Source organism: Simochromis diagramma, unplaced genomic scaffold (assembly GCF_900408965.1).
Source record: "Simochromis diagramma unplaced genomic scaffold, fSimDia1.1 OVJJ01000387.1, whole genome shotgun sequence".
NCBI classification, from domain to species: domain Eukaryota; kingdom Metazoa; phylum Chordata; class Actinopteri; order Cichliformes; family Cichlidae; genus Simochromis; species Simochromis diagramma.
The window spans coordinates 1,065,329-1,091,521 of NW_024387152.1; the positions used below are offsets into that span (position 1 = coordinate 1,065,329).

A 26,193-nucleotide genomic window follows, 5' to 3' on the forward strand; every position below is an offset into this window, starting at 1 on the left:
TCAATACCATGCTAGTTCAGAGGTAGTTATATTGTATGTACATAATGCTAGCCTACTCTAAAGTCTGTAAGAAAAATACCTACATCCCATTCAGTCTCTATGACTGCTTGCCTCCTGTTGGATAGAGTTGCTTTTCTTGAGATCAAACCATGTAAACCATATGAAAATAGATGTGCGGCCCATTTCCTGTGGCGCTTTGCTGCCGTATAAAGAGTAGCATTTTTACAACAACCTTTGTATTATACAGTTGCATAGTACAATATGACAATGACATCTGTGGAAGAAAACTTAGCTTACACTGGCTGTCGTGTGTGTGAGTGATGAGGAGTCCCTTTTTTTTTTTTTTAAACAGACCTTAGCAATAGGATAGAATTTGTATTTAAACCAAAAAATGGCTCCACCTATAAAAGAACCAAACAACCTGCATCTTCTGAGTTGGATTTTTCATCAGTTTTCAGTATAAACAAAGATCTATTGGTGCTACCTAAATTCCCCACAGGCGAAATCGCTGCTTTGTCCAATGCTTACATTTTCCATGTGGATTTGAACTGTTCCCCATGACTCAGTCCACTGAAATGTGTCTGAAATTGTCCTTTATATAAAAAGCAATGTCATTGTCCTATTCAATGTCCTTGAATAGTCTTTTCTGTGAAAGGACCTTGTAGTCCCGCTCTCCACTTTCAGAGGCTCTTTGTTTTCTCCTCAGCTTCTCTGTACTCTGTAGTCTCTGTAGTAACAGTTTCAGTGTTGAATGTTCTGAGGAGCTTGAAGACTGTGAACCCAGAGGCGGTCTTTCTGCAGAGGATGGTCCTTTCATATTCATATGGTGTCCTAGCTTTTCAGACAGCTAGCGTGGATGCTCATGGGTTGAGAGTGAGAGACATGGCAGTGTGATAGACATCTTGATCCAAACTTTCCAGAAATCACCAGTCGCTCACCCCCTCTCTCTCTCACTCTGCCACCCTTTCTCTATCTCTGGCAGTGGGAGGAGGTATTTGGCAAGGGATGAGAGGAACAGAGGATGTGGAGGAGCAGTGGGAAAATCTGATGGGATCCTGCTGGGCTTGGAGAGAAGATCCTCCACTGTATGTGGCATCAGTGAGTGACACCTGTGTTGAGGAATCGGAGCAAGAGCTCTTTTCTGTGTCCACGGAAACCAACGAGTCCAAGGTGTGGTCCCGACGGAGCTGTGTACGTGCTTTGGGGCGTGGCCAGAAAAACAGCTGAGAGTGGTCTCTCGTGAAAAGAAGGAAGAGGAGAGGGTTGAGGCAGGCTGGCAAGGGCTGGAGAAGCAGGAGGACTGATTTTAGTACTTCCTCCCCCAGAGAAAGGAGACCAAGAAGGGAACAAAGGGAGAGGAAAGCTACTGGTACATACAGGAGACCATTGGTGAATATTAGCCAGGCAACATGTTTGATCATAGCGCAGTCCCACAAGCCCTCACACTCTCCTCTGAGTAACTCCCAGTAGAGGCGGATGTGTGAACCTGTGACTATAAGCAAGCACAGGGTGTTCATCATAATGAGGGCCAAGGGAAAGCCCAGGGAGGACGGCAGTCGAGAGGATGGGGGTGGCAGCGGTGAGGGAAGGCAGAAAGGCGAGGACCCATACTCCCCGACTCCTGCCAGTGGGAGAGAAGCAAGCGTGATGGAGAGAACGAGGCAGAACAGTGCACAGGTGCGCACACTCACGAGGGATGGGGACTTCCCATAGGTGCGCGCACACGTCACGCTCACACCACACTGCACTGCTGCAAGAGTTAACAGCAACACACTGGCCTCGGATGCAAACACCCAGACCCATCCTGTCGCCTGACAACCAGGACCCCCCTCCCACCGGGCTCCGTGGTGGCCAAATTCTCCCAGCGTGAGAGCATCCACAAGGGCCAGGGTGCACATGCACACACCAGTCAGTAGATTTGAAGCCCCCATGCAAGCCACGGTAAAGCGAAGTGGTGACAGGTAGCCTGATGAGCCAAAGAGAGACAGAAGCAGGATGGAGTTCCCCAGCAGAGACACCAGGGAGATGCACCACAGGCCAACACGAACTAGCCAGCTGCCCAACAGAGAGTCACAGGGACGGAAAGGACCTGCAACAGCACAAAACAGTAACTCATTAGCTAAAAGCGCTGAACTTAGGGCTTACTTGCGTCATACCCTACAATAAAACTCATTTGCATTCATTTGCATTACCAGGTGTTGGTGTGCACTGGACACTGGCCTGCAGTTTGGATTCCTCTAATTCCAGCTGGAACTCCTCCAAGTCTGGGTCATCTGAAAGAAAACGTTTTTTTAGGGCCAGAATTCAGAATTTCAGATTTCCTTTTTGATCAAACCTCCAAACGGTCCATGTGTTAAAGTATATTGAGAGCTTATTCTGAAAGTGCTTATACACAATATACCCCATGCAGACTATGCGCGACTCTAGCTGCAGGGGGTTGCAATGATAACAGTCTGTTCCACAGACAAAAAACAGACACTTCAGAAGATTACTGGCGCTTGGATGAACTTTGATTGTCTTGGCATGTTTCTCTAGCAATTAAAGGTAAATAAATTTTAATCCGTGATATGTCTTGGTTTATTCATTTCTTTTTTTTTTTTTTTTTTTTTTTTTCTTTCTAAATGACATCAGGTTTATTCATTTCTTGATTCTGTTATTTTTCTGAATACACCCAGCAGTTTTTTAATTTCTGCTTTAATCATGCAGATTCAACGCGTTCATTTCACCTTCATTTTGATTTATTTGTGTTTCTATTTTATGCTGGCCACAGGAATGAAGGAATGGAGGGGTCAGCACGTGTTGTGTGTTTTTAGGTCACTGTGGTTTCAGTGAGGATCTGACACGTCCTTAACGGCCAGGTATGGACACAGTTGTCAGATTCCCATCTGATATGTTACAAGTCTTTTGACATACTGTGTGTATGTTTTCACAGATACCGTAAGCATGTGTTGTCTTACAGTGAGTGTCGGTGTGGATGGGGTACATGGCTACAGTCCTCTTATGCAGGTCTTCACTGGTGCTGCTCTGCTCCGAGTCCCACTGACCGGCTGGCTTGTAGCTATCACAGGAGCCGTACACACAGCATTGGTAGGCATAAGGCATCTCTATCACCCTGTACCAATCAGATGAGAGTAGTGTTGAAAACAAACCAGAAGAAAAACAGGAGCATAATAAGGTGGCAACAAAACTGCAAGTCCTGGCTGATGTTTCTTTCAACGTGAGCTTTATCTACGTTTCTTTTAGGCACAATTTAAAACTGTTTCCCAGCAGCTTCAAGTGCTTTTGTTCCTGTTGCTCTTACTTGTATTTACATTAAACCACATTTTGATTGATGTGCAATCAGTTTGACTGGTATTAAAGGTATATATTCTATAGGGACCGGGTGTTTTTGCCTTATACTGGGCACGCGTAGCCTTTGTAAACAGAGGGGATGGTAACAATAGACCCAAAAAAGCTTCAGTGTATGGAAGCATAACTGAATTTTTAATAATGATAACAGTCCATCTTTGGGGAAAATGCAGGTGAAGCGTTTATTTATTTTGCTGATCTGCCGACTTTGGTGCAGATGTCTGCAAAAAAAACCTTTTATTTTACCTTTAGTGCTTTTAAAATGTTTGTCTGCCAGAGGTTCTGTTCTGGGCGATGTTCTACAGGGATACTAACACAGAGCTTTGATCTGCTGCCATCTCCAATCTCTTTAAAAGTTCCTCTTCATTTTTTACTTCATCGCACCTTCCCAGGCCTTCAGGGATCTTTGTAACAAGATTTAACTTGCTGCTAACAAATACTCAGTCATTGTTTAAGTTCGGCTCAGGAATGGCTTGCAGGGATACACTGTAATTAGTCAATTGTCAGAGTTGGCAGCTTTCGGTAAATTCACGATATTAGTAGAAAATTGCGAGAGGAAGGATAATTTAAGGGTTGGGAAGGGATGCGTTTTCCTCACAGCCACAGGATACACACCTGGGATCTTTGTTTTTTTGGGACAAAGCAAAATACAAGTTTCATTTGAAGATCACACAGTTAAAGAAAGCACTCAATGATTCTGAATAGAGTATTTACCTCATATGGGGAAAGTTATCAGGACTGAAGGCGTCATATAATTCTGTGTTCCCCCTCAGCTTGAGATGGGTCAGACCGCTCAAGCCTACAACAGGTATTGAGCTCAGACGGTTTTCAGTCAGGTCCCTAAGAGAAAAATCGAAGGGCAGTGAAATAAGAAAGGTGCATGTCAAATCAAGCCAAGTTAATGTTTGTAAAATGTGTTTTTATTTCAGATAAAGCTGCGAGATGTCCTTGATAAAATGTCCTTGTCTCCTAGATTCATTAAGCTGTGTAGACAGGACTCTATCAGACTGACTCCACATAATGCTTTCTGTCAAATGTATTATCTGCTTGTTTAGCCAGGCAAACTTCAACCAGTCTTCACACAATGAAGTAGTTTTATATTGGCATGACTTGAGCTGAGGCTTCTTGCCATGCAGAGATTTTTTTTTTCCAAACAATAAATGGATTTTAATGTTCGCTGCAAACTCTGCCAAAAGTCCACAGGTTTTCAGTGGAGCACGCAGCCAAGTATGGAGTGTTTGTGTAAGTGCAACACTCTGAGATGCATATATTCTTTATGCTTTTCTCAGAAGGAGGGGAGAACAAGATGATAGGTAGAAGAGTCTTAGTGAGTTTACTCACAGTTTAACCAAAGAGTGAAGCGAAGCAAAGGCATCTGGGTGGATCCTCTCGATCATATTCCAGCTCAGGTCACTGACAACAGCAACAAAAAGAATCACAATGATGTGAAAGTGCCTGGAATGACGGCGCACACTTGGCAATGCTGTGTATCACCACTAGATGTCAGTAATAGGTCATAATTCTACAGTCTTGTTTAATCCAACAACCGATGATTTCCTTCGTTTTGGCATCAGAGTCCTTGGGTCATGTTGTGAAACCTCATTATAGCACAGATGATTTGACTTCTACATATTGTTTCAATTAAACATGATTAGAGAAACAAAGTTCAAACTATGTGTTATTTCACAAGAAAAAACCTCAATGGTACATCAAATTTAGTCAAAGGAGCTTGCAAAGAAAATTCACAGACATACATCAAATTTAGTTTTTATTGTTTTGCCATCTCCTGCTATCCGGTTATTAATAACATATACAGATGGGTGACAAATTAAAAGAACAACCTAGAACTCCAACACTCATAGCGAGGACATCTGGTGTTCAGGGCATTTGCTGGGAAGGTTTTGGAGTCCAAGAAGCAAGTCTTGCATCTCAGCAGATATGTGAGAGGGAAATTTTTCTGGTACTATTATATAATTTATATATGTTTTGCTGACTTTGCCAGCTGGAAGTTACACGTCTACAATCTTTGCTGTTGCAGAATTCTCCCAAAGATTTCAGTTCAGGATACAACCATGTCACTGAAATATGGTGTTCCTGTTTGGGCCCACGTGTTTTGGGAATGGGCACAGGACATCAACACAGTTGTCCTGGGAGATATGTGGTGAAATCATCCTATCTTGAAGGTTGTAATCTTTACTAATGCCCATGTCTCTTGGGTACAAAAGGTCACTGAGCAGTTAGAGTATTATGAAAATGATATGTATCATGTTCATGGTAACCATATCTCAAACAAAATAAGAGATTCTGGACTGACGTGGGCCCTTTAGATAGTGCTCCTGAGCACCATCATCATGAGCATAATGAGGGACTATTTTTTGTTTTTCTCTCCTTTGATTTTTCACCAGTCTGCATATTTTTCAGCTCACTATCCTTACCCGAAGGTGTTGGCTATTTATAAAAAACACAAATTTCTAAATATATCGCGTGCAACTTGTGACTAAGACAAAGTGAAGTTGACTCACAGTGCTCTTAGAGAGGTGAGCTGCTGGAAGGTGCTTGACTCGATCCTTCTGATTTGATTATGCTGCAACCCTCTGTTAGGAAAATGATATAGGATTATATGTAACCAAAGCACTATGTGCAGAGGTAAACTGAGAAAACTGCTGCCTTTGATACAGTAAGTGTGTGACTGTCTAGGGGGTTGAAAAACTCACATCTCTTGCAGTGCAGAGCAGTGGTAAAAGCTGGGCAGATCCTCTATCTGGTTGTAAGAAAGCTCCCTGCAACACAAACACAGTACACAGTGACCAGCTGTGGGTTTATGGTGTGGGAAATTATGGTCAGCTCTGTGAGGAAGGCAACACGGCAGGACAATAATTTTCTGTATTGATTGGATTTCACAGAGATGTGATTGTGCAAGTTCATGCTTTTTTGGGGGGGGTACAAGTCTCCGCAATTGAGTTGTGTGTATCAGATTTTGTACCTCTAACTTTTCCCCTTGGTGTGTATCTACTCACAGCACTCTGAGGCGAGGCAGCTGCTCACACAGATCCAGAGGCAGAGCTGAGAGACCAGCCCGAGTCAGCGTTCTGTAGGGGAAGGAAAAAAGAAGAGGATCTTCTGATCATTGTTGAAGTGCGAGCAAGCGAAAGGATCCTCCAGTCCAGCGAGCGTAACTTGGTGAGACAGGCAGCTGGGTAGGTTCGCCAAACCTGTCAATGGCTGACATAACTGCCTACTCTTCCCTGACTCTCCTCTTCATTCCCTGCTTCCCCTAAAGTCTGAACACACACATTTCCATCTATTGGTCTTATCTTTCTTGGCTCTTTGTCTCTCTTGTATGTGGAGTCTGATTTGTCATTTTGTCCTGAACATCAAATCAAATAAAATCAATTTATTTATATCGCACAGGATAAAAACCACAAAGTGCTTCACAGTAATATAAAACAGAAATACATAAAATACATTAATAATCAAACATACAGCACAAATCTAATTAAAATATAAATAAATAAATACATCTAAACATCAACTTTTTTTTTTTTACTGTACATTTTAAAGGCTCACTTGGTGAAATTATATATTGTGTGTTTGTGTGTGTCTCTGTGGGATGGGAGGGACGGGTAGATGCAAAGCGTACAAAGACTCACAAAATTTCCAGGCTGGTGGTTCCTTTCAGATCGGGAAACTCTCGAATCTGGGTTGCCCCGTTAAGGGAGCTACAGTCAAAGAAGGAAAAAGTGTCAGACGACTGTCTTTGTTTCTCTCACTCCCCCTTTCTTTTCACTCACAGACACACACACACACACTCACACACACACACACACACACACACACACACACACACACACACTCACAGACACACACACACACTCACAGACACACAGACACACTCACAGACTCACAGACACACACAGACACACACACACTCACAGACACACACACACACACACACACACACACACACACTCACAGACACACACACAGACACACACACACACACACACACACTCACAGACACACACACACACTCACAGACACACACACACTCACAGACACACACTCACAGACACACACACACACACTCGCAGACACACACTCACACTCACACACACACACACTCACAGACACACAGACACACTCACAGACTCACAGACACACACACACACACACACTCACAGACACACACACACACACACACACACTCACAGACACACACTCACACTCACACACACACACACACACAGACACACAGACACACTCACAGACTCACAGACACACACAGACACACACACACTCACAGACACAGACACACACACACTCACAGACACACACAGACACACACACACACACACTCACAGACACACACAGACACACACACACACACTCACAGACACACACACTCACAGACACACACACACTCACACTCAGACACACACACACACACACACACACACACACACACTCACAGACACACACACACTCACAGACACACACACACTCACACACACACACACACACACACACTCACAGACACACACACACAGACACACACACACACACACGTGTACACAGACCTTGTCTAACAGCTCATTTCATCCATCAAACTTTTTCTCCAACATCAACACAGCCTGCTTTGGCTGTCTCACTAGACATCATAAGTCACACCATTCAACATGTTCTTACAACACACTCTCTCTTACCACATCAGCACACAGCACAGCAATACGCTAACACAACATCATTCAGTAGGCCATTACACATGTCCACTCAACCCTCACTGCAAAGGACAGAAGATGATTTACACAGTGTTCGGGCTAACTCACTGGAATGGTTCCTGCTGACCGCATACTTACAGCGTGTGCAGCTTAGGTAAGAACTGGAAAGCGGATTTTCCCCACAAACTGGATGGGGTTTTCATAGAAATGACTGCAACAAAAAGAGAGGAAAGAGACAATCACGTCAAGCCCCGGAGAATAATTTGTTTTTGTAAATGGCTGATGGTGATGAAGTCTCAGTTGTGAGTCTGTCTGTGCAGATAGCAGCATTGAAGCTCACATGGTTTGGAGCTGAGGGTTTCCCACAAAGGCCCTCTCAGGGATGGCTTTGATATTGTTGTTATGGAAACCCCTGCAAATATAAAAAAAGACAATGTTAGTCAGGTTCTCTGTAAATATGTTTCTGATGATCTTAATAATCATTGTTATTATTTATTTTGGAGTCTGTGTGTGCATGTTTGTGTTTGGAGGAGGGACAGAGTGTGTTTGCGATTGAGAAGTCACATGTTCTCATCTTGCACCTGCCATTGCACAGCTGAAAAGCATTTTTGGATACATGAGATGTAAACACGCACACATACGCTGTATCTGTGACACATAGGCGCGCTGCAGAACATCTGCTGAAGCGGAGGGAAAACACGGCTTGTGTGTGTGCATGTGCGCCTGTGTGTACGTGCAGGCGAGCGGCTGCGTGGGTGTGTAGCCAGCACCTGCTTGGGGTGAGAGAGATTGTATCCGAGTGCCACATTAAAATCACTTAACGGGATTACTCGGGATAACGCAACCACGATAGTCATGTCGGGCAGGTGTGTTTTTCGTGTTTGCGTGTGTGTCTGTGTGTGTGTACTCACAGTTCCTGAAGTTTGCTCAGTGTCCTGATGGCCACAGGGAACTCCTGCAGATCATTGTAGTTTAAATCCCTGTGAGAGAACCAGTAAGAGAAACAGTCATTATAAAACAGCATGTTAACACATGCAGTCGCAGTCATGATGGAAACCATCCATACTGTATGTGGTCTTATATGTTTATGTGTGTGAGAAATGTTGCACGAGTGTGTGTGTGTGTGTCGCTGATAGAAGATTTTAGGGCCCTGAACTATCCTTTGGTTATGTAGTAGCCTTAGACTGGTGGTGGGCAGGGCTTCACCTAACACGCTGTTTCCTCTTCACTCCTCTCTAAACTCTGTTTCTCGCTGCTTTCTTCTCTTTCCTCTCACCCCAACTACTCTTGGACGAAGACTGCCCCTCCCTGAGCGTGGTATTTCCTGTTGAAAGGGAGTTTTTCTTTCCTGCTGTCACCAAGTGTTTGCTCATACGGCTTGTCAGATTGTTGGGGTTTTCTTTTTTCTACAGTATAAACCAGCGGTCTCCAACCTTTTTTGCGCCACGGACCGGTTTATGCTCGACATTATTTTCACGGACCGGCCTGAAAGGTGTCGCGGATAAATCCAACAAAATAAAAATAGTACCGGTACCGAAAAAAGATTTATTCATAACACACGTGAAAGACCCAGGAAAACCGAGTTAACGATAAAAACGATAACAAAATAACGCTGAAAACCGATAAAAACCCTGAAAACCAGACATTTCACACCTGAGCCTCAACTCTCGCGGCCCGGTACCAAACGACTCACGGACCGGTACCGGTCCGAGGCTGGGGGTTGGGGACCGCTGGTATAAAGCACCTTGAGGTGACTCTCATTGTGAGTTGGCACCATGTAGATAAAACTGAACTGAATTGAGCGCCATTACCTCTTTCTTAGGGAGTAAAAAAATTCAACCAATTCTGTCGCTAATTCTAAGATGTACCTGTGTGAAAAATGTGTTGGTGAGATGGAGAAAAGATGTGACCATTATCTAACATTCCTGCAATCGATCTCACAAACAAGTTTGCAGACCTTATCTTGGTTCTCCACCATCTCCGCGGCATGTTGGCCTAACTATGCGATGAAGTAGATCCCTAAATTACCCAAAGCATTTTTATATTCTTTAAAACTGTGCTTTCACTTTGATGCATATCAGACTATTAGTGTATCAAACATTGGCGAAGTGTAGTTTTCGATTTGGGTGTGACCCTTGAACTTTTACCGCTCCGTCTTGATTATTCAGGATTTTGTCTCATCAGTTTTTCACACCCAATAAGAGAAACACTTGACACAGTTCCTAGACTGTATTTCCACTCTTTACACAAGTATGCACATTAGAGCCCTTCTGTGCATGGGAGAAATGTAGTGTACATGTGACTGCATGTATACGAGTATGTACTTTGGTGTATTAAAATGTATGCCAGGGCATGTGTGCACTTAAGAGCCTCCTTTGAAGATTTCCAGCCATCAAGATCAAAGGATATCCTAAAGTCCTATTCAGCTGGATTTGTTTTTATTCTGTTCAAGTAGCCAAATACCTTTGATGAAGAACTTTGAGAGATATATGTATGTATTTCCAGCAAATGTTGTGAAATGTTTGTCTGCCGGTGTCTGTTCTGTCTTGTTTGCATATGCTGTTGCATTTTCCTGCAGGCCTCTGGACGGCTCCTCGTAGTAATGATTTTATAATACACACTAGGGGTTGGGGAGGGTGGCGGCGATACAGATGGTCTCTCGTATTTCTCATAAGCAAAGCCGCTGTGAGAGATTAACCCATCATACCAGTGCGATCCCCACGTCAATGACACCTGTCATCTTATCCCGCCGAGTCATCGATCTCTCCCCCACCGCTGACAGTCCAAACACTTTAACACGCACTATTCTGGTCCAGAGAGCTCCATCCCTCTTTTTCACAATCTCCAGTTTCCCTTCATCCCCTTAACCATTCCTCCTCCGCCTTACGCCGTGTTTCCTCACAGTTCCCAGAACTGATAATGACTTTCAAGTTGAGCGTAAAGCTGTATTATTGCACAGGCAGACAGTACTCGCTTATGTGCACGCACGTGCATGTGCCCAGACACTCATAAAAAAAGAAAGCCGTGCTTTTTTTTTTTTAACACTTCAACAGGTTGTTAAGCAGCATGCCAGACAAAGTGTTTTCATCAGACCACCGTGAATTTTGCAGGAGACACTATTTCTTTTCTCTCCCCACCTCTTTCATGAAGCTGTGTCGGTTTTCTGCGGTTTCCATATTGGTGTGTGGTTAGGAGGTAGTAATTGAGGCGACGGCACGTACTCGCGAAAACTCTCTCCTGTAGTCTTTACTTGACCTTAACTCTGGCTAGCAACTGCTCATTCAAAACACCGCGATGATGCTTTAAAGGAATCAAAGACGACTTTTTTACCTTCACATTCCCGTCAGTCATTCGTTGGTTGTGGTTTTGAGAAACGTTCAGGCGCTTCATGAAATTATCGGGGCATTAATCATTATTATGACTTTACAATTTAGCACCACACTTCATTATTCTTTGGCGCACTTGTTTCATATGATTTGTAAAAACACCAAGTGTGTTCCAAGTAACACCAACCAGCTTTACACACATACAAGCACACCTGCACACTCACACACAATCAGGGCTTTAGTGAGGCACATAATGTGAGTCTTTTGGTTGTGTTACCTCCTTCAGGTTATATTTAGGGAGTTTTTCAAATATCTTGGGTTATACTGAGGCAATGTGATTGCTGTAAACACTACTATAGCAAATGAATGTTGATACTTGCTGATGCTTTGTAATCAAAAAGCCTGCAGTGGTGATTTTGGAAACAAGGAGGTGCTCATTTAGGCCAAAGAAATGCATTCCCTTCAGTGTGCGTGCATGCATGCGTGTGTGCGTGTCAGACTGTTAAAACGTCCTTTGTTATTTTTAATACTGTCCAACAGTGTGTGTGTGAGCACGGCTGTGTGTTTCAGTGAGAATGCATGAATGTTGGATACTCACAGTGTCTCCAGACTGTTTAAACCTTCAAAACATCTCGAGCCCATGCTCCTGATGTGGTTGTTATGGAGATGCCTGGAAAAACAAACAGACATTTTTCAAAAAAATTGAAATTAATTTCATGAAAAAAAACAAAAACAACGCCACAGTATGTCGAAACATTATTTCAGCTCAGCGGAGGACAAATAACGCACAATGCAACTTACAGTACCACAAGGGCGGAGAGGTTGGTGAATGCGTAATCTGGGATGTGTGTGATTTGGTTGAGCGCCAGCGTCATGGCCTGCAGGGAGGGCAGAGAGTCAAGCGCCATCACTGGGATCTCCGTCAGGGAGTTGTCATCTAGCCACAGGTGTCTAAGGGAGCGGACGCCTCTGAAGGCCTCAGCCGGAACCACAGACAACAGGTTCGCGTCAAGACGCCTGCAGGGTGAGAGGAACTGAGCTTAACGAGATAATCACCAAGTCTGAGTACAGTATTCTTGCTCATGTGGATGCGTATCTGTGCTTCTGTGCGCATTAGTGGTTGTGTGTCACGGCACTGGAACGGTTTGGCTTACAGGAAGGTTATTATGAGAATTACACGTCCTTTATTCTGCTTCTTTCATCTTTACTGCAGCTTCTTAGAAGTTTCTCATTATGATTTATTCCCATGCTAAATACGCCACGAGAAGCTTCGCCAGCACAGACATGTGTGAAATGTAAGATGAGAAAATGACAGTTGCAAAAATGTGGAAATGATTGTGGTGAGTCTTTTATATTTGTGCTCTTTTTGTTGTGACACTCGCTGAGTGTCTGGAAAAGGTAGAAGACAGCAGGAAGCATTTTCAGCTTTTTTACTTTTTCCCAGTTTAGTCTCTGAAATTTCCACCAATCAAACGCTAATGCGACTTCTTACAGCCAATGAAGTTATGACAGCAAACACACACACACACACTCACACACTGCCACATGTGCACTTTCATCTTTTCAACTATAAAAAAAACCTAACAAACCTTTGTTCCCCTCTGTGCTCTGAACCCACAGGCCATGAGTGTGGACACGCCGTCCGTGTACATTTACACACACACACACACACACACACACACACACACACACACTGCCGATCATGATGAATGATCCCCTCAGGGCGGAGTTGACAAGAGAGACCACTTCCTCCTGCTATTCTTCTTTCTTTGGCCCTTCACACTCACTCATTCATTTCCCTCCCTCCGGCCTCTCTCGCACTCGCGTTTTGTTTCTTATATCTTCATTGACGCACTCCCCAGCTGCTTTGAATCCCTTTTGCATCTCAGTCCTTAATTCTTGTTCATCTTTCAAACATCCCGTCCTTATCAATCTTCTGCCGAGGTTCTTTGATTCCTGCGCTCCAGTTCTCCTCGCCCCCTCGGAGGTTTTACCAAACAAAAAGCATCTTCAAAGTGAAATCTGAACTTGAACTCTGAACTCTGGGCTTGTCTGCCTGGGGGAAGTTTCCATCAGGAGAGCAACTGTATACACTGGCAGATGCTCACACACACAGAGGCACCTACCACCATATATGTAAATACTTCTGAATGTGTTTTCAGCGCACGTCTCTTTTTTTTCTTTTTGCAGCGCTAAACATTTGCCCTTGTGCACCCCGTATCCTGCAACTGTGGACATTGTTTGTCCCTGACCCAAATCACAGGATGAAAGCTACAGAAGGTCTTTCTGCTTTCTCTGGGTTGTTCTCCAGGGTAAAATAATAATTCCTCCTTTTCGAGTGGACCTGCCAGGTCTGGTGAAGGTCCAGACAGAACCAGGAATGTTCCACAAAAGCTAATAAAGCAGACATTTCCTGTCCATCACATCAAAGTCTGACGTATGATTACCAGAGTAAGAGGCAGAGGCAGAAAGAGAAAAATCCTTTAAATGATCCTGGAGCTCTGGGTTACTGCTTCTGTTTGTTCAATTCTCCAGATGGACAAAATTTTATACAACCAGGATCTTTGGTGAAGGGGGGGGGGGGCTGTTTTACTGCCATGTAGTCCATTTTCCCTAAACCTGGTTACACTGATCTAAATCTGCCTGTGAAACTCATGAGTGTTGATAAGGCTACACTACTTAACCCTTTGGTAAGGACCCAAAACACATCTGTCTGCTTATGATGGCACCGAATTAAGCAACAGCACTCACACTGTGCTGTAATTATCCTGCTCCAAGAGGCAAATTTCTTGAATCAATCTCGCTGCTGAGAACAGAATCGCTGTTTGAGATTAAGTCATGATTTATTTTGGATGAAAGCCTCCTTTAATACATTCATACCAATTTGAAATCCATGTGACTCTTTCTTTTTACCTGGTGTGTTTTATGTCAGTGAGAGGCGCCGACAAGCTTCACTCTCCAAAGCCTTTCCAGTAATCTTTCTGTGCTCAGCTTATCATTACTGTAATGACAAGGTGCGTCTCTATACACTGGCTCTGTTTGTGTACTCTGTGTGTGTGTGCGCACGAGTGTGTGTGCATGTGTGTTTTTCATTACTTGTGACAATTTCTATCCGCTAAAAGAAAAAGATCTGTGAAGACCACACGCTCGTACGCAAAGACACGCAGACATCATCATGACAGCAATTTGTTAATTCAGACAAGAGCAGTCTGCACTGATGTGTCTGCCAGAACAAAGTGTGTGTGTGTGTGTCTGTGTGTGTGTGTGCTGGCTGGGTGACTGTACTGAAGGGGTGCAGGCCTGCTTAATACCAGACAGGGGAAACGTTGTAGGTGGTAGAGGAGTTAGACATGCACGCCCCTCCTGTGTTACAACCCCAGCAATTTTGGTGTGTGCACTTGTGTGTGTGTGTGTGTGTCTTTGCGATGAAGGGAAAGGCTTTATGGATATTTGCAAGGAATTAATAATTTGGAAAGTGGAGACGTGGAGTACATGTGGTGGGCAATGTTCGAAGAGTGGGGTACCGGTGAGGAATTGCAGATGAGGTGGTCCACACATGCACACACACGCATGCACACTGACACACACATACACTGACCCTGCAGATTAGACAATTAGGTCACCAAACACTCTCATTAGCCAGGGGGATAGCAGTGTGGGTGGTGGGAGAAGAACAGGGGAGTAGGAGTAGAGGAGGAAGAGAGGGGGAACTGATGGAAAATGGGGTTGTTTCACAGCTCATTGGAGATGCTCTCGCTGGCCTGCAGTGTCTGCTGTTTCCCTCATGGCTTCCAGATGCTACCATGCACTGCACTGACACAATCAGGCCGTGACTTCTTCCATTAGGCAGCACAGCAGCACTGAGCGCACAACTATTGCAGCCACCATTTGGATATGGTCTGTCATTTGTCAGTGGTGCTCCTATACCTGCATTGTGGTTATTAGTGAAATGCGTAGGTGGCCAGTGTTTCATTCACTGCTGGACGAGTAGATGAGTGCAATGTGTATAAGACGGAGACTCACAAGGACAGGAGGTTGGGTAGGTCCCAAGGAGCATCATCAGGAAGTCTCTCCAGCTGGTTGTTCTGTAGCATCCTACAAGGCACACACACATTACACAGCTATATGTATCATGTCTATACTTGATGAAGTTTTCGTACTGGATGTGTGTGCACATGCGAGAGCGAGAGTGCAACGGGCAGGACAAAAAATTTCATAGTGAGGGAAATCTGACACAAGAAGGAAAGGGCCAGTGAAAGCTTGAAGAGAAGCAGAGAATGAAGGGTAGAGCAAAAGAGAAAGAGCCTCCCTGGGTGGGCTGCTGATGTCATTCTCAAAAGATTGGAGCAAAAATGGGGAGGAAGTGGGAAGCAAACAATAGACCTCTCTCTTTACTCACCCTCCCTTGCTTTTTCTATCTATCTCACACTATTTCTTCAGTTTTATTGTGACAAGTCCACTTAAACAGGCTCATAAAGCCTCCGGTGTGTCACATAGAACCAGGAGGTCAATGTGCCACGGTAGTCTGTCTCTGTGAATGCTTCGTGTCTTGTGTGATAGGAATCGTATATATTGTATTTCCACTGTTGAGAAATGCTTCTTTTTTTCCTCCCCCGCCAGTATGATATGAAGTATAATATGAAGTATAATTAAAACATTTCCTTGCGCATGTGTTTATTTATTTAGCTGTAAATGAAGGATGGAGCATAGCGCATGTAATAGCATAGTTTTCACATTTATTTATATAACTTTTCTGTTTTTTTTTAATATATTTTCCTGTTTCAAAGAATTTCCCAATGGGGAGGATTCCTGTTCAACCTCTGCGAGTGTGGTGTGCCTGTGAGAGTCAGCAGGGATCTTGTGGTTAACCTAGACAAGGTCAGCAGTATTTTCATGTCTAACACAGGGAGACCTTCACCGTTATGTTAAGAAATTAAATGGATAGTTCAGTTACCGTGAGGTCAAAGAGATCCTCCAAAGTTTTCCTTTTGCGTTGTAGTGTCGAGTGTATATGACACAGTGTATTTCCCACTATCGTTCATTGCGGTTGGCTCGTTCTGTTTCGGTGAGTTTCACAGCACAAGGTGAAAGAAGATCAACTGGTGTGCCTGGTAATTCTCTAGATTCCCTCAAATTACAAACCACAAGTTTGCTAGCTGAGTTTATATTCTGTGGAACTGCCGCTCTGACTTTTCTCAGCCAAGGTCCAAAAGGAGTTGAGGGGGTTGGCAAAGCTCATGAAAATCTCCTTAAAATCCTTGTCCTGCGCTAACTAGAAATATGGCTGCAACTCATTAGATCCTGCGCTCACAAGTCAAAAGGTGCTCTGAGTTTTGTGGCTGCTTTGCACTTTTTTTTATGATTTAATACTTTGCAGCAGCTCTAACAGTTGGTGGCCATGAACACAGTTTGAGAAGTGTGGTGTTAAGAGAACAGCTTTGAATGGAGTTCTTGGTCAATTATTTGTCACTTTCTGTAATCACAGTGGGTGGTGTGACTGGGAGGTCCCTGCAATACACCTGTAAGCGCACGTGTGTGTGTGTGTGTGTGTGTGTCCTCGCAAGAGAAACAGCGCTTGTTTAGAAATAAAGGTGCTGCAAGCAGTGCATGTCTCCCCCAATCTCATAAAATTTAACTGCAGTTAATGATGCATGGCTTGTGTGTTTCATTCAAGGTAGGGCAAGTTCCCTTTCAAAGGATAGAGTGGGATAAACCCACAGTGGCGGTTTAGGGATGGGGATTAAACCAGGGCTGTGGTATAGGTGAGAGGGTGGAGGAAGTTACTTACAGAACTTTGAGGTTGTGTAGACCTTGGAAGGCGAGGCCTGAGATGTACCTCAGCTGATTCCCTGAGATACGCCTAAAAGAGAAACAAGCAAAATTATAAAAGTGAAAAATTGAAATACAATCATAGACACAAAAAAAGTTACAAGTCTCAAGAGAAGAGCTTTTTTTTACGTTCATTTACGTACTTTATTCGATACTTTTTGGATGAGGCTGTGATGTGACTTCATCCCAGACTGCTTTGGGGTTATTGTTGGGGCAGTATGCAAATAAGAATTTTCTATTCCCTTCAGTGTGGTTGCTATTGGCCCGAGGCACACCCTGAAACCTTAACCAATCCTGGGAGCGCCGATGAGTGAGTAAAGACTGAATTGAATGAGACTGGGTCAACAAGTGCACCGCATAAGTATATGTGTGGATGTGAGTGTGTTTATGTGCGTGTTTGTATAGTAAGGTGTATACTATATGTGTGCGCACAAACACATGTGTGCAGCGAGACATTGCGTGCGCTAATTTCCATGTCCTTGAGGGTAAATCGGCCTATTCTAAAGGGGCCTCGAGGACAGCGGGGAGAGAAACCACACGCATTCACACAAGCAATCCAATCAGTTTGTTTATCAAACACAGCACCTAATGGTCATTTGTGAGTGTGTGTATAAGATGTCCAAATAAATAACATTCAGTCCAGCAGAATAACTCTCAAGGTCACAAGCTGGAAGCGCAGTTTAAACACAGATTTGGGCTTCACAACTCAAGACCACCCACTTTTATTAAACACACACACAAGAAGTTATAAGTTATTCATTGGAGCCCTCCTCCACCTCACACAATTGCTCTACAGGTGATGTTTGCCTGACATTTCAGCTTAATGCTAAGCAGCCTGCTTCTGGAAAAGCTGTACCAACAGTGCCAGGATGCTAAATTATTGATAGAGTGTGCTGTCTGCCTTCCCAAGCCACTAGCATCCAGATGGTAAATGGTCGAGGGCTCCCGTCAAACTCCCTCTGACATCTGACGCTCATGTCAACATGTCTCTGTTGTATTACTGTGCAGTGGCAAACCACACAGCTCCACCCACGCCTGCCAAATCTCACACTCGGCTCAGTTTATAACTTTTACAGATCTCGTATTTATCAACAGAAACACACACATCGGCTCGCTAGAACACAAAGCGAGCCGATCACTATCCAAGCTATTGTGGTGCCATTTAGTCAAACCACAGTCAAAACTTATTCACATAGACATAAACAGTGCCGCATGAAATCTCAATATAGATTTCCCAAAAATGACAGACGTATGACAGACAGTTATTTCTTTGAGCATTCAACTCAATGACACTCCCAATATTTATCCGTAATTTCAAGAAAAACTGGTTCAGTTTCCCCTTGATTGAATTTTAATGTATCTCCAGGGACAATAAATACCATTCTGAGTTTCCACAGATGCACAATCTGGTCAACAGGGATATTTTTAGGTCGATTTCCAGAGATGCATTTAAGTTTCTGAAATAAAAACGCCTTCAGTGCCTTGTTTTGGCTAGTCTTTAATATATAATATACTTATTTATATATGTATGCATTAAAAGGCTTTGATGCAGCAGCAAGAGAAATAAGTGATTTTTCAATGTGGACGATGACGGATGCCAGCGATTCTACATTTAGAAAACAAACACTGTAGTTAGGGCATTTTGTGCACGTCCCGCTGCCTGTGCAGCCATTCTCTATTCAACTGTAGCCAACACAGCAATAAAGCAGAATCGTGTTTTTCTTGCCGACGTCATTTATCAAATGAATAATTACATCGATGGCGAGGATGGATGCTGAAAAGGGAAAGAAATGCTCAGACGTTCCTGATAGACATCAGCAGAACATCGGCAGTTGCCGCTGACCAACTGTTTCCATTAAATCAGAGTGTGTATTTATGTGTGTGTAAATGATCGTACGTTTGAGTGAATGTTCCACACTTTGCCTCCTAGTCGTTCCACATCAATCTCCGTCTAATGAAAGGCGCCTTGCTCATGTCAAACCGCGGCTCCAACTGTTTCTTCTTTTTTCTTTCGTTCTTTTAATTTGATTTGAGGATTGTTACAATTGCTCTTGGCCTCTGTGCTGCACAGATAAAAATTCCACCTCAACTATAAAATGATTCATAGGTAACATAGCAGAAGCCAGTGTAGCCGGTACAGTGGAGACGGGTGTTGCTGGTAACAGAGGTGAGACCACCCTCCTATTTGGGCCGATCAGAGAGGGATTCGCTGAAGCACATCCACCGCTGATTATTCTATGTATCATCTCGTTCTATTGCCTCAAAATAATAAACAAGACGACAGATTAAAGACCTCGGGAACAAAGACAGCATCATATTTTGGCACACTATCTCGGGTAGTGATAGTCATAGTGGTAGCAGGACCAGGGTAGGTGATAGGAGTTGATGATGAAAGGGGAGACAGAGGAGATAAACGGGTCTTATCAGCGAGAGGGCGAATTGTGCGTGGGTGTTTTATGTAAGTGCTTAGTACGCGCATGTTTTACAACCTTGGCCCGTCAAAAGAAATGTGAGCAGATGACCTTTGACTTGACATCGAGGTCAACCACTTAACCTGCCATTAACCTCTGAAATTGAGGGAGTAAAATGCAGACACGTGGAGCGTCAGCCTTTGAATGTGGTTGTTTGTGGGCAGCACATGAACCATTCTGGCAACACTAAGAGCAAAAGTTTGAATTGGTGTATATTAGATAGTCTTGGCTGGGTGCTGCACCTGGGACATCAAGCCAGCCAACGCTTTGACCTCTTAACCCTCCCCCATGTCATATTCCTGGCCTATCAGCAGACAATCTTATCGCCAAGAGAAAGACAAGCAGGGCATCGTTGGCCTCCACTCACCACCTCTCTACTCTTGCGTTTGGATTTCATATCTCACATGTGATAGTTGGAGTCAGAGGGCTCCGATATGACTGGATCCAATCAAGAGTGTCAGAGATAAGACGAGCGTATTCCGTGCACATTAAGTTAAGATGTAGGCCAAAAGAGGCAAAGTCACCAATGATGGGAAGTCAGATTATTCCACCTGTCAGGCCACTTGAAGTGGTGTCAGTTCACCTCTATAATTACGAGGTGTTAGATAGCTGCAGATAATGATAAGGTGAGTAGGAGACACGACGCAAGTGGCTGATTATGAAGGAAGTTAAAGGCAAAAGCAGAGTGAAATATGAGATCAGGAGCTACAAACAGGGATGGACTTTGATAATGGTGATAGGCTGGAAGCGGTGGTTTTCAGAAAAAAACATCTTCGAGGGCAGTCTCACTCCAAGCCGTCCTCTGGTAGCTCCAAGTTACCGCTTCATGAGAAAATGGCTTTTTTAGAGCAAAACTTTTAAAAAAGAGGGCGTGTCTTTGATATGACGGCCAGATAAGAAACCAGTTTAGGAGTCTGTATCCAAGCACGGGCATTGCTGCCCTCTCATTAATCCACAGACACGCAGTCGCCTCTCTTCAAGCTTCGTCTGACTGACAGTTGTGTGCATGTTTTTGTGTTTAAATTAAGACGCAAATTCACTGATCAAAGTGCTGAATGAAGGCTTAATAAGAGGGATCTGAGATCAATTGAATGAGACGTAGAAATAAGGACTTACAGGCAGGGAAAGGGCTGGAGGGAGGGATGATTGTGCTCACATCTTATTATCAATATTAATGGTGCAGTGAATCACAGGAAGGTTTAGCCCAGTAAGATTAGCTACCTTTGTGAGTTAATTTGATCACCTCGTTTTAGGTTCAAAGGGATTAGCTGTTATTCACTTTGAAGCTACAGAGGTGAGAACTGAGCAAAGAGATAAGAGGTGGGATGACACAGTTTGTGTTCAAATAGAGATAATCTGTACCCTCACCTTCCTGTAGCGTAGCACAGGATAAATGTTGAAACTCTTGCCATCAGCAAATTTGTTTTAGTTTGTGAAAATGTGACGTGAGAGCAGAAAAAATGTCAAAGGCAGAGACTACACGGCCTGCAGTGAAGTGAAGATGGGGGGGACTGTGAAAATGAATTCAGTGGGAGGGAGACGGAGTAAGGGAGGGCGGGCGGCGAAGCAGAGCCCAACATCAAACAATTTATCACTCTACCAGTCACAACACGCCTGCCCCTTGCCTCTCCCTGCTACCAAACAGTTCTCGAGACCCACATCAAAAGCTGTCTCTCTCAAACCAATCATGTTTGTGTTGAGAGCGTTGATTTGTTTTTCTGAGCTTTCTAAGTGTAGCACAACCTGTTATCGCTTTGTCTCTTTAAACCATTTCAGGCAGAGATGAATATTTTTAAAAAGCGCTTTTCCTGCCCTTGAAATGTCACGATCGTCTCAGAACATCTCCTGAAATGGTCACAGGGCTGGAAAAAAAATTGGCTTCAGGGAAGGAACATACTCCTTGGAAGAATTACAAAGCAACAAAAAGTCTCCATAAAGTGTCAGAACTTGATAGCTATGCAGACGAAGCAAGATCAATGGGCCTGTAAAACACTGGGATGGTTGTTCCTGGACAAACACTACAGATGGAGCTGTGTCCAAGGCCCCGCTTCAACCCCCACCCCTGCCATTTCCCCCCACCCGATGCAGGCAAATGTCAGCTTCAGTGCTCAGCACCACCCTGAACTGCGTGGTTTTCATTATTACGCCAACAGCAATATCTGACCTGTAACGTTTTACAACCGCAAAAGTTCAGATCAGCAATGCAATAAGCTGCAATAAATCAAAGTGGTCGATTCAATATTCCGGCTTTTAAAGTGTCACATAATTTCCCTTCGTTCTGCTCTTCGGACACAGTTGGACGGCAACTCAAAGGAAATGTAGCGGCCGCCCGGCTAACCTTGTTGCTTTCATCATCGTTAGCTCATGCCTCACAGGCTGCAGCTGCGCAAATTAGCAAAGAAAACAGCAGACTGTCCAAACACCCGACGAAGACACACACATGCGCACACACAAAGTTTGCAGGATTCAGAGGTGAAATAATCACGTGAATGCTGACATACAAGCATAAGCCCCCTCGAACTCAAACACACTACACTCTTACGCACATTCACGCCCTGAGGGCAAGTCTGTAGGCAGCTTTTGTCAAACGGAGACGGAATTCTGCTGAGTGGTTGGAGTAGTCAGATCCGATATCGGCGAGGTTGACTGAGAACGTGTTCAAAAAAGTTTTGCAAACTTGCTGCGCCTTGTATTCTTTTAACAGCCCTGTGAGACTGAAACCAATACTACTTCTTTTTTACCTTGAAAGCGCCGGCCAGATTTCCTCTGTAGCATATGCTATGGTAGTCGAAAACATTTAGACTTCTTATAGTCTAACATATTGTTTGTTTAGTTTCATTTGATCAAATAAAGCTGTATTTATTACCAGCCAAGAGACGTATGTGAAAGATATTCCAATGAATCCATACTTAATTCTATGTCGAAAGAAAAGGTGGAACTCTTTGTGCATTATTTGTTGTCCCAGGGCTATCCTAAAAGTCTCCCATCGTGTGTGTTTATCTTGGCAAGGACACTTGTCTACGAGCGAACTGTTTCTGCTGATCTGTCCAGCTGAACCGAATTCAAGGAGGGCAAGAAAGCAGAGGCTTGGATGCCGAGCACAGAACCTGCGCTTTAAAGACCATATATTTGATCTCTGAGTGAATATCAGGTTCGCCTCAGCTCTCCCTTTTGTGCAGCCATCCCAGGATATACTAGCATATTGCTTCAGGCACTTTCTTGGTAGGGGAGATCAGAGGCGGGCCAGAATCATCAACCTCATCTCTGGCGTCTGTGGGTATCAGCGGTTCAAGGAATTACTGGTTCTCGTCATGCACGAGTTGTGACAGTGCAGGTTCATTAAGTGAGCGTGAGTTGAATGATTGTGCACTCACAGTTCTGATAGCAGGTGCAGTCGGTGGAAGGCCCTGGGCTGGATCTCGCTGATGTTGTTCATGCTCAGATCCCTAGAGAGAGAGAGAAACGGGGAAAATCAAAGAGTCAGTCAATGCGTGCCTTTTTAATGTTCTTTGAAAACGCTCAGAGACGTAAAATTATAAATGTTTCGGATGCCTTTTTCATATGGAAATCCATCCTCACGAGCAGGGAGTAGCACACAGAGAGAGGTTACAGGGTTAGGTAGAGAGGTTGGAGAACTGAAGGGAGGAGAGGGAGATGCAGAGGAGAATTTTCCCCAATGAATCATTGTTGGGCAGCTGTAATTTCCTCCTCGTCCCAGTGACTCTTTCTCTTTTCCAGATGTCTCACTCTGCTTTCTCTCAGATCTGACCCCTCGGTCCCCCCTTCCTATCTATCTCGTTCTCCTTCCCGTTCTCAGTCTCTTGGCTTCTTTCTTCTTCCTCAGGTTTCTCCTGAGACCACCTCCTTCCCCCTTTGTTCATTGCTTTAACACAGGCACACTCCATTTCTTTGATTCTTTGACACACACTCTGACGTGAGAGGGTGTGTTGAGGGGTGAGTGTTGACGCAGCTGCGTTGCGGTGAAAGAGGGAGAGGTGAAGGATGCTCAGACTCATGCGTGCACACACACACACACATTAAACACACACACTTTTTCACATCTTTTTTTAACACTCGGGGACAGCTTGTGTGTCAGCCTCTGGTAGAAAACATATATAACCTTTTAACTCGGTCATGTAAGGTCATCTCTTTGATTAGCACGGGGAAAGCAAGAAGGTTTTACATCACCTCTGCTTTGCTTTCACAGCCCTTGGGGTCTTGCATGAGCCTTCAGGAGTGAGACTTGAATTTGCGTGTCTCTGTGTGTGTGTGACACTAACATTGCTCATAAAGCCAGACCACCAGGCTAGCGAGTGTAAACTGTGCTCTCAGAAGCCCTTTGCAGTTGGGAGTTTTGACACACTGCCTGTTTGTTTGTCAAGTCAGCCAAGCTGACAGGGGGCTGGACAGATCTGTCCTCAGGCGTGATCTATATCCAACTTCAGGGAGATATGGAAAAAAACTGTGCTTGGTTCAAAAAATGTGGGTATTTGAGTAGCCTGTCATAATTAGCAGACGAGTCAAATTCAGTATAACAAAAATCTGGTACACCGTCAAGGATAACACACAGCATAAGCTCCATGTGTCACGTGTAATGAGGGGGTGTGTTCTTACCAAGCGATGAGCTTGCAACGTTAGCAGGGTGCCATGAAACTTTGCAGGTCAGATCATTGCAGAGCCTTTTCTACAGCATCTGCTGACAATTAATATTTTCCTAAGAAAGTATAATAAAGGCACGAATGTAAACTCTTGGGGGGTCTGACAGCAGACAGAGGTGTTCAAGGTGTTATTCAAGGACCTTCCAGTGTGAATATTTTCAGCCATAAGATTAATGACATTCTGTAGGGATTTCAATATTTTGGTTTCACTGTTGCATTGATGTTACTGACCTACTCTTAGTAGTTACTTGTCTTTCATGCTTATAAAATAATGAGCAAGGCCTGTGTTGTTGTTTTACTGCTTGTTTGGTATGCTTGGTAATGCATACTGACAGCTCAAAGTAATAGCCTAAGGTAGCACTCGGCCTATAAAGGAGGATAAGAAGGAGACTTCAAGCTAAAGTAAATAATGCGGGTATGAAAACATTCAATAATGGTTTGTCAAATGTTTACAGAGGAATGTGATATTTATTCATGTTTGTGTAATCTAAACTGTGTTTGCTTATAATGAAAACCGGGCACCTGTAAATACAAGGCTAGTCCAAGGCTGCATACCTCCAGCAAGAGTGAGAATTTCCCCCATCACGGATCCAGAACTATATCACAAATATGTATATATATGACACACTATGTCACTATGTTTCCAGTTTTTTTCTTATCTATTTGTAAGATGGATATAAAGATGAACTCATGTTTCTTAGTAGTATATTAGCCTTCCAAACATGTCCTGGATCCAGATTTAGACTTCAGATCAACTCCAAAAGTTGATCATTACGAGCTGAGCCAAATGCAAATCCGTCCGTAACATTTTGAGTAATCCTGTTGATAAACAGACTGACAAACTAAACCCGTCACATAACCTCCGTGGTAGGAGGGACGGGGTAAATATGGTGCCATTTCATGTTTATTGGATCACTTATTCAATCTTCAATTTTTATTAAAAAAGTCAGAATAACAAATAACAGACTAAAGAAATGAGCAAACAAATTACTGCATACAGTAAACACAGTGTGTGAGTGCCAATGAGGTTTTAATATAACACAGGTTGTCTGTAATCCAGTCCTGGGCTCCTTGATCACAGTGTTATCAGTAGACCAAGACAGATCATACCAACTGTGATGATGAGCGAGATGATGGTCTTATAAATCTTGTGGCTTAGAGTAGCTATGCTCTTCCTTAGGGATCAACCAACTTTCAATCATTGATTTAGCTATAAGTCATATAAACAGTTCTTGAAAAGTGAACTGGAAGAAGGTTTGTGAAAAGGTTAGTAATCCTAAGCCCGACAGCAAACCCACCCAAAAAAATACAAACCAAGAAAAGAAGGGTTAGAGAATGGTTTAGTCAAAGCTTAGGTGTAAGAGTCATTGAAATGTTGCAGAGAAGGAGTTCTAAATATCCACTACGCAAAAAAAACTTCAAAGATGTTGAAAATGAAGGAATTTTGCACCGACAGGCTGACCGTTGTGCAAAAGACATGCAAGAATTTTGAGACAACTTTTGCTCCCTCACTCAAACTAAGCAGTCATGTTCATTTCCCTTCATGAACATATGCTTTTGTTAGTCTTGTGTTTTTGTTTGTGCGTGGCTGCTGCGCAAAGAAGGGGACTCAGAGTTGAGATACGCCACTAAAAGAGTGACTGAGAATCTGTGAGTGATAAGGAGAAGTGAGAGATCCATACCTCAGTGACGTGGCATATAGGTGATGTTTAGCTTGACACAATAAAAGATCGTTTCCACTGGTCTACAGCTAAACTGTTGATCGTTTTGTCAAAAAACATTTTTTAAAAGTTCATTTTCCTATTAGTGTTTTCCAAATATGCCAAATTTCAATGTCAGACGT

At 43.6% G+C, this 26,193-nt stretch overlaps 1 protein-coding gene and 1 long non-coding RNA gene across 2 annotated transcripts; one reads left to right on the forward strand and one right to left on the reverse strand.

Moving 5' to 3' along the window:
- Nucleotides 1-279: 279 nt before the first annotated feature.
- On the reverse strand, nt 280-26,187 carry LOC120743991 (leucine-rich repeat-containing G-protein coupled receptor 6). The gene is given in 18 exon segments (XM_040048085.1): nt 280-2,089; nt 2,193-2,273; nt 2,958-3,112; nt 4,063-4,188; nt 4,690-4,761; nt 5,871-5,942; nt 6,063-6,128; nt 6,366-6,437; nt 6,999-7,067; nt 8,205-8,245; nt 8,247-8,277; nt 8,407-8,478; nt 8,978-9,046; nt 11,991-12,062; nt 12,194-12,409; nt 15,416-15,487; nt 17,181-17,252; nt 23,067-26,187. Coding segments are annotated over 18 exon segments (2,559 nt in total). The 5' UTR covers nt 23,129-26,187; the 3' UTR covers nt 280-950.
- Nucleotides 2,084-6,786, forward strand: LOC120744029. Its single transcript, XR_005698286.1, has 3 exons — nt 2,084-2,575; nt 2,632-3,087; nt 6,368-6,786. It is a non-coding gene; the product is annotated as an uncharacterized LOC120744029 (long non-coding RNA).
- Nucleotides 26,188-26,193: the final 6 nt, after the last annotated feature.